Below are 19,177 nucleotides of genomic sequence, written 5' to 3'. Positions count from 1 at the left end.
TGTATTAACGTGAGCATTAATTAACATGATTGACAGCTACGTTCGAGACTATTCGGCTCTGATTGTTCGTTTTCATTCTTGCAAAATACATGATTTTTTGCAGATTATCTGTCTCAGGATATAGTGACAGTTTGAACAAATATGACAAAAACTTACTGATGTAAAAGTTATCAAATGTAGCTTTAAACAGGGCTGAAAATATTCTAAATAAAGCTGCCTAAAGATGTCATATAATTAAAAAAGATTTGATAACAATATGACATTCAAAGGATGATTTTTACTGTGTGTGTCTGTTTATTGCCTGTATATAAAAGTCATACTCTCTTCAGATCTGTGAAATCACCACACTGAAACGTGTACTCGGGTCCTGACCTATTTTCCATGCTCGCTGTCTTGTGACCCTGATGTGCACACACACACACACACACACACACACACACACACACACACACTGGGCTACACTCACATGAGAGTGTCCCAGAAGAAACCCTCCTGCAGAAGAAAAAGGAACACAGCAGCTTCAAATTAATGCCCCTTCAGTAGAGCTGTAGTTGTCTTAACATTTAGTGTTTCAGCTTTGTTGTAAATGCGTCAACATGACAATATTCTTGAGTCACTATTGTAGATTTTCACAGCTTTATTTAAGCTTGCTGCAAAATGTAAACAAACTGAACTCAGCATAAACCCATAGTGATAACAGAGTTGACTAATGTTTACATCTGCCTCTTTCATGAACAGAGTATATAATACATATATAGGGATTGTAATGAAAACAATTCCCTAAAAAGTAGATATTAATCCATGATTTTTTTTTTCTGTTTTCTTTGATTGTAGTAAGAAAACTGTCCTGGTCAGGTCTGATGTCCTGCAGGGACACAAAGCAGGTTTTTAGTGACATCATGAAAGTGTACAAAGCCAACAAAAGATGTGAGAAAATGCAAACATGCTCATTAAAGCAAACATACGTCCATGCAAATCTAAATCATTCAGGCTCTGTGACAAAGGAGGAAAAAATGACAGAAAGAAGTGGAGTTAGATCAGGTTAATGTGTGTACAGAGGCTTTATTGTCTGCTTGTAGTAGATAAACACACTTCCATAGATACAGAAGCATGAAAGAAGTTATGTTTTCTGTTGCTGCTACGTCCTGAAACGCTAATATGCATCATGTACACAAAGTTATTATTGTGCATCATCAAGATAAAAAAAGTCATACTTCAGGACTTCAGGGCTCCGAGTGCAGATTCACAAAGATAAACAATGTGATTGCCTGATTGCTAAAGTGGCTACAGAGAGAGCCTTTATTCTTCTTCTCACCTCTATTAAAAGTTGCACATGCACTGTACTGATTGGGCACATCAGCTGAAATGTAAGATTTGTATTTGTATGTATTTGTTTTCTTGACCTGAAGCATTTGATTTGATTTTGATTGACAATTTATTTGAACACAAAATAAAAGATGAACATTTAAAAACAAACGAACAACAATAAATACAAGACAACAACACAAATGAAACAACAACAAGACTCAACACTTATTTGTGTTCAAAAGGAGTGGGAAGAAGCCAAAGCTTATTAAATCCCTTCTCCCTATGTTAATTTACTATATTCAGTTATATAACAATAATATTTATATATATATGTATGTATAACACATAGTAATGTAGTTTATAAACTCATTATTACCATTATTAACACACATAACTTGTTATTAACTTACAAACACATAAGTACACATACACCCATGTAGTCATAATGAGACAACAATGAACAAACAAACAACAGTAACACACAAAAAATAAAAAAATAGTAACACATTTAAAAAATAAAACGTCAACAATAACCACTTCTGTCATTTTACACACCCGTTTTCATCTCTATATCGTGTGAAGACATGCTTTTTATATTTGATTTTGAAGTGTTTCATGTTTGAAGATTGTTTTATTTCTTCACACATCCCATTCCATATTTTAACTCCACTGAATTTGCCATAGCCTGTACTTTAATTCATTTTGAATATGCAAGAACGTTACTTAGCGCCTTTGACAGACTGTGTCCTTGTTCTGTTTAATTTACTTAAAGCTGCTCCAACAAACTTTCATTTTGTGTTGAGTTTTTAGGTCTGTGTGGACAAAGGTGATGGTTTCTAAGAGCACCAGACTCCCTTTAGAAAATCTCTCATTTAACTGCAGCAGGTCTGATCTACTCAGTTCTGGTCCTGGTTCTCTGGTCCTCACTTTGACGTGGACCTCAAGCAACATGGTGTCAGTAGTCGTGTTTCCATGGCTGAATTATGGAGATTTGCATGAGAAAAGCTTAATGGAAACACCAAAATTCAATAAAAATTCCAAAAATGTGCATACAGTTTTTTATGCTCGCTTGAGGTGGTTTTTATCGTTTCCGAAAATGGTTAATGCACTAAATGCTAACCCTTTTCCAAATAAGAAGCGAAAATTTACCTCACATGACTGATGAGATGTTTCCTCTGACATGAAAGAACAAATAGAAGTTGCCCAATTGCATCAACTCCATTTTCTCTCCGATGAGCAACCCCTTTTTGTTGTCGTTTTCTCTTCTTCTCCTATTTAGCATACAGCAACACATTACACTGCTGACCAAAGTACGTTTATGCAGCTTTGTTTATTCACTGGAATGGAAATACGTCTGCTGACTGTGACAGGCATTTAGAATAACTTCAAAGAAATATTCAGTATTCTCACGTTGGCTTATATTTGAATTTTTAAACTGTTTTATAACAACTTAAAAACTCCTTTTAGTTCAAATAATGAATAAACAAGACAATTATTGTATTGATTTATCTACAGATTATTTTCTCTAAATATTTTAGTCTATAAAATTGTCACAAAATGGTAAATTTATCCACCAAATCTCCCAGAGACAAGGTTGGTGTTTCGAATAGCTGACCCAAAATGATAAAATTTAAAGTTTAAATAAGAAATTAAAGAAGGTATCAATGGAGCAGGGAAAAAATATTGTTAGTGCAAAAACTGTTCCAGAATTGATGGCAAACAGCTGAAACGGCTTTGGTTTTTGATTTGTTGTGTCTGTTTTTGATCTGAAGATTTAGCCCGGTTTAGAATAACTTCATAGAAATATTCAGTATTCTCACGTTGGCTTATATTTGAATTTTTAAACCGTTTTATAACAACTTAAAAACTCCTTTAAGTTCAAATAATGAATAAACAAGACAATCAACTTGAGTCTTTATAGTTATTTGATAACTGCTAATAAATACAACTTTTTGTAGAGGGGAAAGTATACATTTCAGGGAAGTAGATTTGACTTTTTTTAAATTTGTACACATATTGACATTAAACTCTTTGTGTTTTTGTTGCAGGTGTCTCACAACATATTCCGGACCCTTCCGCCCAGCGACAGTAACGAGTTTGACCCCGAGGAAGACGAGCCCACGCTCGAGGCCTCCTGGCCGCACTTACAGGTAAACACAGACTCAAAGACACATTCTGTGTATTTTCACTCATTAACACATTGTCTCTTTGTTTATTTTAATGGGTACACAACAAGGTTATTATAGTTAACGAAATAACGAAAACTCGAATTGAAAAAACATTTTCGTTAACTGAAATAAAAATAAAAACTAGAGTTTTTTAAAAAACGATAACTAACTGAAACTGTATTGTGTGGTTACAAAACTAACTAAAACTAACTAAAATTAAAGTGAAAATGTCCTTAGTTTTCGTTTTTGTCAACTTTTTTCATTCATAATTCAGTGTTTCTATTTGAACATGCAACACATGATAAATATGTTTACTGAGACTGGGAACTAGAACCAAAATTCAAAACACCCAGAACTGTAAGAGTTAATAACCTCATTGGAGCTGAGATGATAAACCAAAGGAAATAAAGGAAACATTTATTATGATCTATTTGAATCTGGCACCCAACATATAGCCCATTACAAAAAAACTAAAACTAATAAAAATTAAACTAAAACTAAGCATTTTAAAAAAATAAAAACTAAACCAAAACTAGAAAACTCACTCTAAAAACGAATTAAAACTAACTGAATTTGAAAACAAAAATTCACAACGAAATTAAAACTAAAACTAATGAAAAATCCAAAACTATTATAACCTTGGTACACAAACTGAAATGTAAAAATGTAGAACAGTTAGTCTGAGTTATGTGAAGCATTTCCACTAGAGATAGAACAGGTTTTAATCTCTGTGCAGGCAGCTTCTACCACGGCTGTTTGTGGTTTTGGTTTTAATCTTCATTTACATCGAAATTGTTCCACCTCAGGTTGGTTCCTGTTTTCATATCATCCAGTCATGGTTACTCATGATTCAATAAACACCTTTTTTTTTTCTTTTGGTCAAGAATGTCTAACATACACATACGAAAATGCTTGAAAAGTTCATTTGTTGTTGTGTCAAACATATTTATTGTGAAATATTATTCACAGAAGTATCTGAACAGGAGGATGTTTGCTTGTATTCCTTAATAATCATAATATATGAAAATATACATCAAGGAAAAAAAATACAACATTGTAAAACAACAGAATTGAGAATGGAAAAAAGTTTTTAAAAAGTAAATACAAATAAAATATAAACAATAAAAACCATAGCATCACCTATCGTAATTCCACATATTTGACAAGAAATAAAAACTTTGAAAAGGTCATAAATAAATATTAATGTGAATCTTAAAAACATGTCTGTGTGTACCAATATAACAAACACGACGCAGCGTGTTAACCAGTGAGTAGCAGCTGTTTACAGGCCTGTTTTTGACAGACAGAGCCAGGCTTGCTACCAGTCTTTATTAGGGGTGCACCGATTGCAATTTTCTGGCCGATCACCGATTTTTAAAAAGCCTGACCTGCCGATTCCGATTTTGGCCGATAACGATTTTTTTATAACTCACAGCATACACCTTCAATGTTTGAATCTTATTATTTTGAAAAACAATAACACAGCAGTATTTTTCTTTAACAAATAAAGGAAAAGAGAACTGCAACCATAAATAAAGTGTTTTTTGTTCTGTTCAACATACAGACAACTAGGGAGGGCATCGATTTTCGAATATTCGAATAGTCATTAAATCATAAAAAATCGAATACCAGTTCATCATATCTGGAAGAAAAAAAAGTTGTATTACTGGTGCCTTCCACACGGGGGCAGCGTTACATTTGATGATACAGTGTGGCGCGCAGGATGCCAAACTGTAGAAGAAGAAACAAACGGAGAGGGTTTTCCACGTGCTTGTTGTAAACAGAGAATGCTAAGTGAACACCTGCGCAGCAGCAGCACATACACACTGTACTGCTACAGAGCTAACTGTAGCTAACTGCTGCTAACGTTAAGAAGAGTAAGAAGGAGTCGCTGGATTTGTCTCCAGTCGCTTTCTTGAAAAATAGTTGCTAAGGGGGTCTGAAAAGTTGCTAAATTTAGCAACAAAGTTGGGAGCACTGCTTCGCCGGTGGGGGGTTATTATCGAGGTAGATGAGATCGCTAGATAAGATCGGATTGACGTAAAGGAATCGGCCGGCCGATCGATCGGTGCACCCCTAGTCTTTATGCTAAGACAGAGTGGGATAGTTTTACTGCTCAAAAATGTGGAACTAAAGTCCGACCTGCTGGTTGTACAGTATTTGGCTCCTCGTGTTTGGGGTCCAGTTGTGTGTCCAGGTGTAGAGCGAGGCTCTGTGGTCTCTCACCTCCCCTCCTCCTTCTCTGTGTGCTGCTGCCCAGGACTCCTTTAGAAATGAGATGCAAATCTCAAGGAGAAGCTTCCTGGTAAAACCTTTTTTTAACTTTTTTGTTTTGTCTCATTTGCCCAATTTTTTCCAAATTTATCTCAAGAACTTTTTCCCCTCCAATCAAAAATCCCTTTATTTATTTCACTTTATTTCCCCCCATCCTGGCCGATCCAGACATTTTTTAACCTCGATATAACCCTTATTATTCTGTCCCTTTTGTGACCTTTGACCTTTCCCTGTAACCCAGTCCAGCCCCAGTGTTTACAGGGTTAGTTTAAGGGTTCAAGTGTCTAAGAGGAACATTTCCATGCATTTTTTTTATCAGTTCGTTGTTGCACAGCAGGAAGTTTGACTCTAGTTTGTGTCCAAAGTTACCGTATTTTCCGCACTATAAGGCTCACCGGAGTATAAGCCGCAGCAGCTAAATTGAATGATGTGTACATATATAAGCCGCACTGGACTATAAGCCACAGGTGTTTTAATGTTTAATTACCATATGTAAGGGTTCGTGCACAGAGGGGATTGCAAAGAGATGGCTGCTTGAGGAAGCTTCTTTTACAGCCAGATTGACTGTCTTTAACTTAAAAGCTGCATCATATGCATTTCTACATTTGTTTTCCATAATGATGGTTTGTGCATGAAAACTTCCTTTGCACAAACTATCTCGCTCTCGTTCTGTCTCTCGTTCTGTCTCTCGTACCACTCTCGGTTTCACTTTTACTTTTGCGTGCTACCAGTTTCACTCTTTTCCGGCGCCCTGCCAGATTGGCTCGGGGTCCTTCGCCTGCTGCTGATTACGGCACGGCGACTCCGACAAACTAAGTAGCTTTCGACACAAATACACACAGACAAGTGAAAAATAGCTTAAAAGTATATGAAGGACCCCGAGCCGATCTGGTACCTTCACCTGCCTCCAGCTTTTCCTGCTGGAGCCCGCCGCTCCTCGCCGACCGCTCATAGAGCCCATAGAGTTAAAGTTGGTGGACTGTCACCTGTAAAATCCATAGATTTAGGAGGTAACCTAGTGGCCGTTAGCTGTAAAAATCCATAGATTAGCCGCACCGTTATATAAGCAGCAGAATCGAAAAATGGGGAAAAAAGCGTGGCTTATAGTCCAAAAATTACGGTAGTTAGAGTGAGTGAATTTGAAAAAAACACACAAACTGGGGCCAGTCTTCCTGCACAGCAGCTGATCAAAGTCACTGTGAAACTTTATCACTTTTCTTGTTTTAACATCAACAACGCTGTCTCTCTGTCCTCCTCCTGCTGTCTCTCCCCCCGTCTGTTCTTCTCTGCAGTTGGTATACGAGTTCTTCATCCGGTTCTTGGAGAGTCAGGAATTCCAGCCCAGCATTGCCAAAAAGTACATAGACCAGAAGTTTGTCCTACAGGTGAGTCAGACTTCAGATATCTTCTTTATCTCTCGTCCTCCTCCTTTGATATGTTTTTCCTCCCCGCTGTCTTCTCTGCGTGCCTCTTTGCATCAACGTTTTCTTCATCATCTTTCTCTCTGATGCTCTTTCATCTCTCCGTGTTGCTTCTTTCTCTCCGTCCAGCTCTTGGAGTTGTTTGACAGCGAGGATCCTCGGGAGAGAGACTACCTGAAGACAGTCTTGCATAGAATCTACGGCAAATTCCTGGGTCTGAGGGCTTTTATACGAAAACAGATCAATAATATTTTTCTACGGTGAGTCGTCAAAAAATCTTCAAATCTGTTACAGGATGTTAATTTTTTACCACCACACATATAAGAGAATTCTTTGCACCATATATTATATTAAATTATATTTTATTTTATTTTATTTTATTTTATTTTATTTTATTTTATTTTATTTTATTTTATTTTTATTTAATTTTATTTTATTTATTTTTTATTTTAATTTTATTTTTTTTTTTTATATTTTTTTTTTATATTTTATTTTATTTTATTTTATTATATGTATTTATTAGTTTAACACATTTTAGCTAAGGCATTTTCCCCCTTTAATTTCCTGCATGCAGTATATAAGAAGTTGAGTTCAAGGTTTTCTTATGACTTTCTGAGTTTATTAGGCTAATTGTTGCACTAATTTTATTTGCATTTTAGGAGTATCTCCTCATTTTTCAGTTATTATTATTATTTTTTTTACTTTAACATCTATGAACAGAACTGTTACAGCAGCATTCTCAGTAGCTTTTCAGTCATATCGCTGCAAAGAATTGTGTGCACATCTACAACAATGTCTGTTTTAATTCAAGCTAAAAAGATTACTATATCATAGTATAGCATATTAAGTCATAAATAACTCTTCTCCTCAAAAATGTGTCTCGTATTGAGCTTAAAGATCCCTCTGGACAACTACTTAACTACTTAATAGTCCCAAGACATTAATATCATCAGTTTAAATAAGTGTTATACAGAAAATGGAGACATATGACAAGTGCAAATAAAGGTACAATTTAAACCAAATGTGGAGTTAAACACATGCATACTTTATGTCCTTTAGCAAGTCATTCCCTGCTGTCTTATTCTTGTCGTTCTGCAGCCAAATATAGTTTTCTGTGGGTATTTTAATTTACAGATCATGTGGTTTTGCCGCCCTTTGCTGGTTTGTTTCAGTTGTTTGACTTGTGTGTCCTGTCTTTTGTCTCTTGGTCTCTGTGCCTCCCTCTCTGTCGGCGCTGCAGTTTTGTTTATGAGACGGAGCACTTCAACGGGGTGGCGGAGTTGCTGGAGATCCTGGGGAGGTATGTGGAGGCCTCACACACACACATACACACTGAAGCAACACACCTGAGAGCAGAACCCAGATCTGCCTGTTTTTCTGTTTAGTCACAACTACATGAGGGTTGTTTTATCTCTTATTCAATCAGATACAGATCTTTTTCAGCAGACACCCCAAAGGATCAATAAGAAATTATGAAAACTCAAAAGCTCAGCGTTAAAATCCTGTTTTTCTGGAATGGTTGGGTAAAAGCGTGAGGTTCAGGGAAGAGTCAGGAGCAGAGTTTGACTTGTAGATAAGAAATAAATGAATCCTCTCGGCTCAACAGTCTTCTTAATCCAGGAAAAAAAAGACCTGATTTACACTGACAGTTTATCAGCTCTGTGTCAGGAGTTGTTCCAACATGCAGACAGCGTTGAGGGCTGTTTTTTTTCTTTTCTCACACTGAACGTAGTTTCTGCTTGATAAAAGAAAAAGAAATGTATTATAAATATAGCTCCATAATCTTCTTACACATATTTCTGTGCTCTTGAGTTTTCAATTCATAATTCCATGAATTTTAGAGAGCTAAAAGGCTTGAAAAGGTTAGAAAGAAGCCCGGTCAGTTAGTCTTATAGTTGTTAGCAGATAAAAATTAACCAATGATAATTCTGATTATCAGTTTTCCAATTCATGCAAGTTTTAGTTTTAGTTTCAGTTTATTTGCTGCACAAGCAGCAAATAAACAGAACAAACAAACAAACAAAACAGAACAATTACAGTGAGTAGTCTTTTGTGCAGAATCACTCGGTTATATTGCTATACAACAAGTGGAATTTATTTGATTATTATTTTTACACATATTTGAATAAAATGGGATCTAAATATACAACAATTTCCCACATTTTTTACCAGTATTAGGGAAAAAACTCTCCACATACTCTACATATTGATTTATCTGCATTTACCCGACCTCTTGTCCTCTCCTCTCTGATCTGTGTAAACCGCCTGCTGTTCAGACTGAGATTCACTGATTTTTTTTCCACATTACTGTTGGTCTCAGCCAAATCATTCATGGCTCCACAGTGAGAAATTGTTTTTTTTTTTTACAGGATCTGGTTTGTGCAAATGCTTTAATTTGTGTAGAAAAAATGATTTTGTATGAAATATTATATATTATATTATATTATATTATATTATATTATATTATTATACTATTATTCCTGACAGAAGCGTTTGTCACACGTGATTTGTTTGAGGACTGTCAGAAATGTGAGGATCTGACGATTACTTTAGTTTTACAGTTTTTGGCTTTTATAAATGTTATTTGGTGATTTGTTTAAAAAAAAGAAAACATGCCTCTCAAACCTGCCTTTGCAACTGTCAAACTAAGTATATCTGAGGTAGGCTTCTTGGTTTTGTCTTGTATAATTCAGTATATTTTATTACTTCTTCAGGCTTCTTAAAGTGACTTTAAATAGAACAACCTGAAAATGAATCACTTGCTCTCTTCTGAACTGTTTGATGTTTGATGCCACGAGTGATACAAGGTCACAAGTAGAAAAACTGCAGCTTTGTCTCAAGAGGTCACATGGCAAAAAGTTTGTAAAATACACACTGAAGTGACATACAACAAGATACAGAATATGAGGAGATGTTCCTGAGTCTTCAATTGCCAGATATAGAATCTTAAGTTAAAGGTCCGAGAGAGCCTGAGCCAAAATAACAGTCCTGGCTAAAAGGAAAACCACAAAACTAACTAAACTAAAAAAAACAGGAGAGCAGAGGAGATTTAAAAACTTAATCTGAGTATTTGAGCTGACAACTGCATACAAGATATATATAAACTTATTCCACACAACCTCATCAGATCAGATCGCTGAATGTACCTTTGTTTAAATGCAACATAGTAAAAAAGAAAAAGATTATATTTCACTTTCCAATATTTTAGACTAAACGTTTAAATGATTGACCTGTTTGTGCTTTCACCAAAAGTTCTTATAAAAAAAAAACATTTTAAAAATCTTGAAATATCCGGTAAATAAGAATGTAAACAAACGTTGTGAAGGTTTGTGGCTGTTTTTTGTGTGAATGTGGAGTTTTAAAGGAGTGTCACGTCTCCTCCTCTTGAAGGTGAGAGCTTCAGTTCCAGCTCTTATTTCTCCTCCGGGCTCCAGCGCTCATTTAAACAGTCTTCTTTATGTCTGCTGCTCATTGATCTTCCTCTTGCTTTCAGAGGGTCACAATGAAACTCTTTCATGTGTTCATGTTTAATTTATGTTTATATTTTCTCCTCTCTCTCTCTCTTTTTCTCTCACAGTATAATCAATGGTTTCGCTCTGCCACTGAAAGCGGAGCATAAACAGTTTCTGGTCAAAGTGTTGATCCCGCTCCACACTGTCAGGAGTCTGTCCCTCTTCCACGCACAGGTAATACATGGCTGTTTGTGGTGTTTTCAGTCCAAGTACTCTGCCCACATGGGCCACACAGAGACCCAAACTCTTCTGACTAAGGCCCCGTTTACACGAGGACGCTCGCGGGTAAAAACGACAAAATATTTTATCGGAAGTGCCTTTCGTTTAGACGGTGACGGCGTTTTTGGGGCTTAAAAACGCAAAAATCTGAAACCACCTTCCAAAGTGTAAAAGTGTAATCCTCTCCTCCGTAGCGTGTCGTCTACACTGACAAGACACAAAACTCTGATCTGATCTGCTCATGTCACGTATGTGTTTACGTCACATACATGCTCCAGGACAGGAAATAAAGAAACGTGGGATTATTTCCATGGTGGGACCTTCAAGCTGCTCTGGCAGCTCTAATAAACTTACAGGAGTCTTTCCACCAAATGTCCAGGATATGTACAGATAGTATTAGTGAACAGAGAAGGATCTGGAATTACCTCCATCACATTCTGGATGCAGCAATTGGTCGGAGGCGAGCCAGACGGCTGTGAACGAGACCTGGGAGATCTAGTGATGGTGGAGAACTTTGTGGAAGGAGTAGCTGATGAAAATGTGTGGCGTGAAAACTTCTGCATGCCCAAAGATGCTCTTATGGCTTTAAGTGATGCCGCCTGGCTGCATACAATCCAATTTCACACACTTTTGCTTCACCGTATGCAGCAGATTTCCTCCTGAAAACGCTCGTCTAAACGAGGAATAAAAAGTGAAGACGTGACGCCACTTTTGCGTCTTCTGTTCAGACCGCCCTCGTGTAAACGTAGCCTAAATTTTAAAAAATCCTCCTCCAATTTCTTAACATTTAATCGGGCTGCACAATATATACAGTCATCGAAAAAATGATTAGACCACCCTTGTTTTCTTCAGTTCATTGTTCATTTAATGCCTGGTACGACTAAACTACTAACTACACTTAATTTAAGAGCTGATATCAAGACATTTTCCATGGTTTTCTTGATAATGATTGGGGTTATTATCAAGAAAACCATGGAAAATGTCTAAACATCAGCTCTTAAATTAAACTCTTACTGGCTATTTTGTTATCATTATATTTGTCCAAACAAATTTACCTTAAGTTGTACCAGGCATTAAAATGAACAAGAAATTTAAGAAAACAAGGGTGGTCTAATCATTTTTTCCATGACTGTAGTTTCAGCATTGATGTTGCTTTGTGCACTATTCTCACATTGCAGCATGTGTAATGTAGAATTAGGCGAATTAACTCCAACGTGTCATGTCACAACTTTTTTGCTGCTTAATTAAAAAAAGAAAAAGAAAACTTGCACATTTCCAGACAAATCCAGTGTTCACCATTAATTTCCTCCAGTCTCAGTTGGCCCAGTTGTATAATAAAAGGGAAATAAATTTACAACTCAGGGACATACAGTCTGTGTAGGAGGATCCTCTTGTCTCTTGGTGCCGGCTGCTCCTCGCCAGCTGCGTTTTGTCTTTGGCGCTGTACCGCGACCAGCTGAAGGTGATTTGCAGCTTCGGCCGTGAGCTTCACAACAACCTTCACCAGGACCTTCTGGACTTAGTGTTCGCTGCCCCATGCTCCCTGAATGAACCCATGACTGATGAATCCCATCCCGTTTATGATACTTTATCATCATCATTCATATCTATGCAATGAGAGATTAAAACGTTTATGATTGAGTTGTTTTTCTGGAGCACAAAATCGTTTACAAGAGCATAATTTTCGTCATAGATCGATTCTAGCCTGTTAATTTGTCTCTCAAAGTGCAACAGATTGATGCGAACAAACAGAAATATTTTTAGCAGGGAGCAAAATAATGGAGTTTTATATACCAAGTCGCCAGAGATAATAACAGCAGTGTATAACTTTAAACCTGCGCAGTCTTTTAAAGTCATGCAGCTGTGTGATACTTCAGTTCAATTCAATTTTATTTACGCAGCCCAAAATCACAAATTTGCCTCGGAGGGCTTTCCTGTCTGTGCAGCACACAAGACTCTCTGTCCTGTTGACCCTCATATTAGATAAGGGGGAAAAACCCTTTAACAAGGACCGATGTGACGTCTGAAAACATGAATGAATTAAATAAGGGTTAGATATTTTGAAAAACAAAGCATCGTGTATAGTTTCTGCTCAGACAAAAAAGTTTGCATCAAGTTGTGTCATGCTGTGATAATCAAAGTTTTGATGCTTTTGATGCTCAGCTAAGTTCTAACCTGTGTTCTCTCTCCCTGCAGTTGGCGTATTGCATTGTACAGTTCCTAGAGAAAGACCCAACATTAACAGAACCAGTGAGTATCCTCCAACACCAACAGTTAGAGATGGCTGTTGTTAGACTGAAGCAGCAGTTTCCAAACTTTTTTAGCCGTGCACCCCCTTCTATGTCCCAACCAGGTTGACGCACCCCCAATACCCCACACCTTTAAAAAAAAAAAAAAAATGCAATAAGCTTTTTTTATTGCCATATTAAAGGCGGCATGTTTAATCATGCTCAACTGACCAGAACACACATATAATTAAATAATCACCATCACAACAATGCGGTCTCTCATTTCAATTAATCTGAAACACAGTTTCAATATAATGCAACAAATGCAAGCTTCCACTTTTAAGAGCAAAGAGGATGATGACAGGCTCAGAAAGCATATAAGTTGGGAAAATGTTATAATATTTTGAGCCGCATTGAACTAAAATTTCAGCAAGTTTAAATGACCGTGGAGGTTACACAACCTCGTCATCATAACAAAAAAATGGAAGAAAATAACTTCTTCTACGCTTCATTTTAAGATGAAGTTTATTTTGAAATTGACCAAAAATACATGTAAAAATGACCGAAAAAGACACAAAACAACCAAAAATAGATGCAAAAATAGATGCAAAAATGACCAAAAATGATCAAAATAGACACAAATTGACCAAAAATACATGCAAAAATTCCCAAAATAGATGCAAAAATGAACAAAAAATGGCACAAAATGTATTAGCCTGCATTTATTAATTAATTAATATTATAGTTTTTGATTTTACATTTTACAAAGGAAATGTTATTTTACACATCTTTATTGTGTGGGGGAAAAATGTAATTAATAATTATAATAAATAATAATGTAATTATCAGACCACCATTACATTTTTCATCTCACACACCCCCAGCGGTGCCTGCACCATACTTTGGGAATCCCTGGACTGAAGTATAGTAGATATAGTAGAGTCTGTAATCAGTTATGTAGCTGTGATGCTACATATTCCACTTCCCTGCAACACTGTTGTCACTCCGACTCATAATCAAGGTGCAGACAGCGCCTCACTGAGGTGAATGGAGGAGTTGAAATGAATAACTGGAGAAAAAGAGTCAGTGTGTCTCCTCTCTGTCCTCAGGTCATCAGAGGCTTACTGAAGTTCTGGCCAAAAACCTGCAGTCAAAAAGAGGTGAGGCTTGTTGTTTCTTTCTGTTTCTGTGTGTTTTTCGTGGTGTGTGTGTGTGTAGTAACATTGTCCCTCCCGTGCTGCGGTGCAGGTAATGTTTCTAGGGGAGCTGGAGGAAATCCTGGACGTCATCGAACCAACACAGTTCGTCAAGATCCAGGAGCCGCTCTTCAAACAGATCTCCAGATGTGTCTCCAGCCCACATTTCCAGGTCAGTGATCGTCCAGCACTCAGGACACAACATGTGTTATAAATTCCCTTTGTGTCCAGCAAATACACCCTATTAATCTGTTAATTTGATTATATTGATATTGTTGATTTATACAGGTTAATAATTATATTTAGGCACTTTTTAGTTCAGTCTGTTTTAGTTCAGTCTGTTTGAGTCGGGCAGTTTACAGGGCAGCTATGTTTACGTTCGGGGGCCTTAGAATCAGCATGTGTTGAACAATGTGTGTGTGTACTGACGTGCTGCTGAAAAAAGTTTAAGATAAAAGAAGTTAAAGTCAAAACGGTGTCCTTATTCCCTAACCGGAGTACGCTCACGGGTGAAGAGTCCCAGCACAACACTTTCCCCCTATAGTTCTTTAATAACATGTACAGAGTTTCTTCTACAATTTAGTTTAACCCTCTGAACCCCAACAAGCTGTTTCAGGCCGTATTTTTGCTCTTTTTACATTTTCCTCTGTGTCCTTGTATTTCACTGTCACTATTTCACTTTATTTTATATAAAATCTAGTCCTGCCACTCTACAACAACAACTCAACAACTCAAACGTGTCTTTTGTGCAGGAACACTTATTACTTTTAAAGCTTCTACACTACAGGCCAAAAGTTTGGAAGCAAGATCTAAAAAAGATCATAGTGTCATCGCTATACTTTGCAACAAAATAAATGATTATTATTTAAAGAGTCACTTATTAGAACACATTTTAACTATAATTTTTAGGGTTTTTATTGCTTAATAATGTATATCTTTCTTTCCTTAATGTATAAATCTGTACTCTTGTTTCTTTACTCAGCTGCTTCAATTTGAGCTATTTCTGTGGTAGTTTGTCAGAGATATGAACACAGTTGAGATTTATTGGGATTTTAGTATCCAAACTCTCAAAAGCCAAAGAGCTAAAGGGAATAATGCAAACTGTGATTTATTTTTGACTTTTGCACTGAAGTTGTGACTCTTCCAAATCTTCTCAACCCTAAAACTGAGCCCTTCTTTTCTTTTGGTAACTTTTATTCAGCAATGGTCTGCTAACTGGGAAACGAGATCACGCGATAATCCTGACCATACGGGAGACCGCAAGCTCCCGTGATAAACTTTAAACTCTATTTATACAGTCTATGGATAAACTGTGTGTATAAAGTAAACAACAACAACAAAAAACCAACTTACTTTGCTTCTCTGAGGTGAAAGATATGTTGATCTGACCATCTATCCTTATAAAAACAATATGTTATGTCATAAATGATTGTATGATGTTCCACTTCAACAATCAGTCTCTTGTCTTCCGTGTCGCCGATCCTCTGAGACCCTTTGATTGATTGATTGCCGATCTGGTGCCCCGGTCATAACATAACGTTGATGTGAAGTAGTTTTAGGCTGCATGAACTGCGTATTGTGTTTTATTTTGAAAGGGGCGGAAGTGTTTTACGCTGAATCTGAGTCGGACTTCCTGTCTGGTGCGATCTGCTCTGTTGAGATTCACGCGAGTTGGCAGCGTCTCGCGGAGAAATAGAAGTCCTACCTAATGCTCGCGTAGAGACGATGACGCGACGCTGCAGTAACGTTACGCTACGCGCCCGGTGGAAATGCTCACATTGATTAGAGTGTTACCTATTTGCAACGTCATACGCGACGCTGACGTTACGCTGCAGTAACGCGCCCGGTGGAAATCAGGCTTAACATCAATGTATACCCTAAAGGTCAATGGAGGAAAATGGTTCAATTCAGTGAAAGTAAAGTCTGATCATGCAGTAAACACATCCAAAAATCCAAAGAATCCAAACTGGTTTTTAAGAAAGCCATTGTATTTCTGTTCACTTATTTTTATTTATATATATCCTTATTAGTTAGGTTGCTTTTGTTGTTGTTGTGTTTGCTTCTGTTTTGTTTCTCTCTTCTCTATCTACTTTTGCTTTCCTATTACCCGAATGTGCTTTATATCCTATGAACCTATGGGAGGGGATGGGAATAGGGAACTTACTGTATCAACATATTTGCTAAAAACTTCACTTGTACATTTTTGGAGATGTACCGGTATGTGTAAATTGAAGTAATATGCATATGTTCTGTATTTTTCATCTCTGTGGGATAAAAACTGTAAAAACCAATAAAACATATTTACAAAAAAAAAAAAAGAAAGCCATTGTGAACAGAAAATGTAAGTTGCTTCCAAACTTTTGGCCTGTAGTGTATATATAAAACGATGTTTGGACATTTAATGGGAAAACCTTAAAAAAAGTAAAAGTCTTTTTGTATTCTGTGTTGACTGTGTTTTGTCTGCTTGGTGTCAGGTGGCAGAGCGAGCTCTGTACTACTGGAACAACGAGTACATCATGAGTCTGATCGAGGAGAACTCCAGCGTCATCCTGCCCATCATGTTCGCCAGCCTCTACAGGATCTCCAAAGAGCACTGGAACCCGTGAGTCAAACAACAATTCTGCAACAGATTTAACCCATTGAGGCCTAAAACGCCTGGAAAAAATGCCTGCTACAATTACTGGCCATTTAAAAGTTATATCAATTTATCTTAATTGTGTTCAGATTTTATAGATATTCAACACAAAATAAGCTGATTTTTTTTTTGTCTGAGATAATTTTGACCCTGTTTTTTTGTTCCCTCACTAAGTCATGTGGTGTCTTTGTATTTCTGCTGATCAGCAGTTCTATCAGCAGCTGTTTCCCATGACTGTTTTTACCTGACGTCCACACTGTACCACATGAGGACTCTGTTTACTGTAAACAGCAGAAAACAGCATGTCTGTCCAAACTTTCTTTTTACTGCATGAGAAAAATTGGCAAAAAAGGGTTAAAGCTAGCGTTTACATTGCAGTATTGATAGAAATCCAGGGGTTGTGTTTGACGTTTGCGTTGTCCTTTATTTCGACGGACAGGGTTGTAAAAATTCTGTCATAATAATAATAATAATATTATATAATAATAATATTGTTACCCATTGTAATAGGCCATTTTCTTTTTTTTTTTTGGCTTATGCTTTCAGCCATAAATCTCAACTTCAGCTCCACTTAGACACCAGATTTACCAGTTTTATTCCTAACTACACTACTGGTCAAAAGTTTTAGAACACACCAACTTTTCCAGAATTTAATTGAAAATGATGCAGTTTAATGTCTCAGTGTACTCTGAAATTAATGCACATTTGCAACATTTAAAATTCTTTATTGAGCATGATAGTGTTTTGAAAGTAAAAAAAAGATTCAAAATCACATTTTATGTTGGACTAAAGGACTAAAAAAAGACACAAAATGACAAAAAAAGACACCAAAAAACACAAAATTACTAAAAAAAAAAAAGACACAAAATGACAAAAAAGACACCAAAAGACTCAAAATGACTAAAAAAGAGACACAAAATTACCAAAAAAAGACACAAAATGACTTACAAAGACCTGAAAATAATTCAAAAATGGACAAAATAGCCCAAGACTCCATAGAGTTAAGTTGTTAACCCATTTCTTGTTCCCTGAAAAAGGCCTACTTGTATAATTCTGAAATGTACATTATTTTTCAGTTTTGGTTAAGCTTACCTTTTTTTATTTACCTCTGGCAGTTCACCACTTACCTTTGTACCCTTTCAAGCTGTTCATTTGACTTGAACTGCTTGAATTTCAATAAAAAACTGGAAAAATTGGGGTGTTCTAAAACTTTTGACCGGTGGTGTAAGTAATGCAAGAAAAATGGTCTTAATGTAAATAACAAACAGGGGAAGTTTCTTTGTGATATCTGTAAGTAAAAATAATACCCTATTCACCTTTGATGTCACTTTAATAAAGTAAACAATTACACAGATTGCCTGGTCCATTTTAGATGAGTTTGAATGTTTCCTGGTGGAAAAACTGTGGACTTGATGCCCCGACAGGCTCAACTTTGTGCAGCTTGATTTCTGTGATACCTAAAGCATAAATTCAGGAAGAAATGTAACTTATCATTGTCCTCTCTTTGCTGTCTGCAGGGCCATCGTGGCGCTGGTGTACAACGTTCTGAAGGCCTTCATGGAGATGAACAGTACCTTATTCGATGAACTCACAGCCACTTACAAGTCGGACCGCCAGCGGTGAGAAGCTGCTCACACTATTGAATGATGTGATAGTTTGTGAGGCCTGCAGGGAGCTACTGAACACTGTTACTATCATCACACTCTGGATTAATATGAGCTGCTCTTATTAAAGGAGCTGCTGAGCCATGGGATAGAAACAGCAGCAGTAGTGACGTTATTATCTTATAGAGTTTGTTGTTTGGGAAAATTTCAGTAGATAGAACATGTTGACCGCATGATAAAAAGCTTTGGTGTTCATTGGATTCCCTCAGTATGGTGGGTATTAACCCATTGAGGCCTAAAACGCCTGTAAAAACTGCCTGTAAAACCTCTGGGCGATTTAAAAATCAGCCCCTAAAACCTGAAGTTTTTCTGGAAATTCAACAGAAGTGTCAACGCTTCTACAAAATAATAGATTTTTCAGCCTCTGTAGCAGATAGAAATTAAATTCTAAAAGTATTTGAGAGCTTATACAAATACTACAAAACGACGTATCCGCTTTCCAGGCTTCAATGGGTTAATTAATGTTACTGGCTGATACACAGAACCAGTTTGAGAGCTGTAGAATGTCTCTCTGTGTGGAACAGGACTGTCACAGTTTCAGTTCTTACTTGA

At 36.7% G+C, this 19,177-nt stretch overlaps 1 protein-coding gene across 5 annotated transcripts in view; it reads left to right on the top strand.

Annotated features, from left to right (window-relative positions):
- Positions 1 to 19,177, top strand: part of ppp2r5eb (protein phosphatase 2, regulatory subunit B', epsilon isoform b) — a 73,075-nt gene that overhangs the window by 49,132 nt on the left and 4,766 nt on the right. For all 5 annotated transcript variants that reach the window (XM_059352758.1, XM_059352759.1, XM_059352757.1 and 2 more), the window contains exons 4-13: positions 3,357 to 3,458; positions 7,043 to 7,135; positions 7,301 to 7,431; positions 8,412 to 8,471; positions 10,749 to 10,857; positions 13,099 to 13,152; positions 14,240 to 14,290; positions 14,379 to 14,498; positions 16,801 to 16,928; positions 18,479 to 18,580. In XM_059352758.1, coding sequence (XP_059208741.1) covers positions 3,357 to 3,458; positions 7,043 to 7,135; positions 7,301 to 7,431; positions 8,412 to 8,471; positions 10,749 to 10,857; positions 13,099 to 13,152; positions 14,240 to 14,290; positions 14,379 to 14,498; positions 16,801 to 16,928; positions 18,479 to 18,580 — 950 coding nt within the window. The remainder of the gene's footprint in view (positions 1 to 3,356; positions 3,459 to 7,042; positions 7,136 to 7,300; positions 7,432 to 8,411; positions 8,472 to 10,748; positions 10,858 to 13,098; positions 13,153 to 14,239; positions 14,291 to 14,378; positions 14,499 to 16,800; positions 16,929 to 18,478; positions 18,581 to 19,177) is intronic.

The sequence above is a fragment of the Centropristis striata genome, chromosome 16 (genome assembly GCF_030273125.1).
Source record: "Centropristis striata isolate RG_2023a ecotype Rhode Island chromosome 16, C.striata_1.0, whole genome shotgun sequence".
NCBI lineage: Eukaryota > Metazoa > Chordata > Actinopteri > Perciformes > Serranidae > Centropristis > Centropristis striata.
The sequence above is the reverse complement of the archived record's forward strand: the minus strand, read 5'-3'. Positions and strand labels throughout refer to the sequence as shown.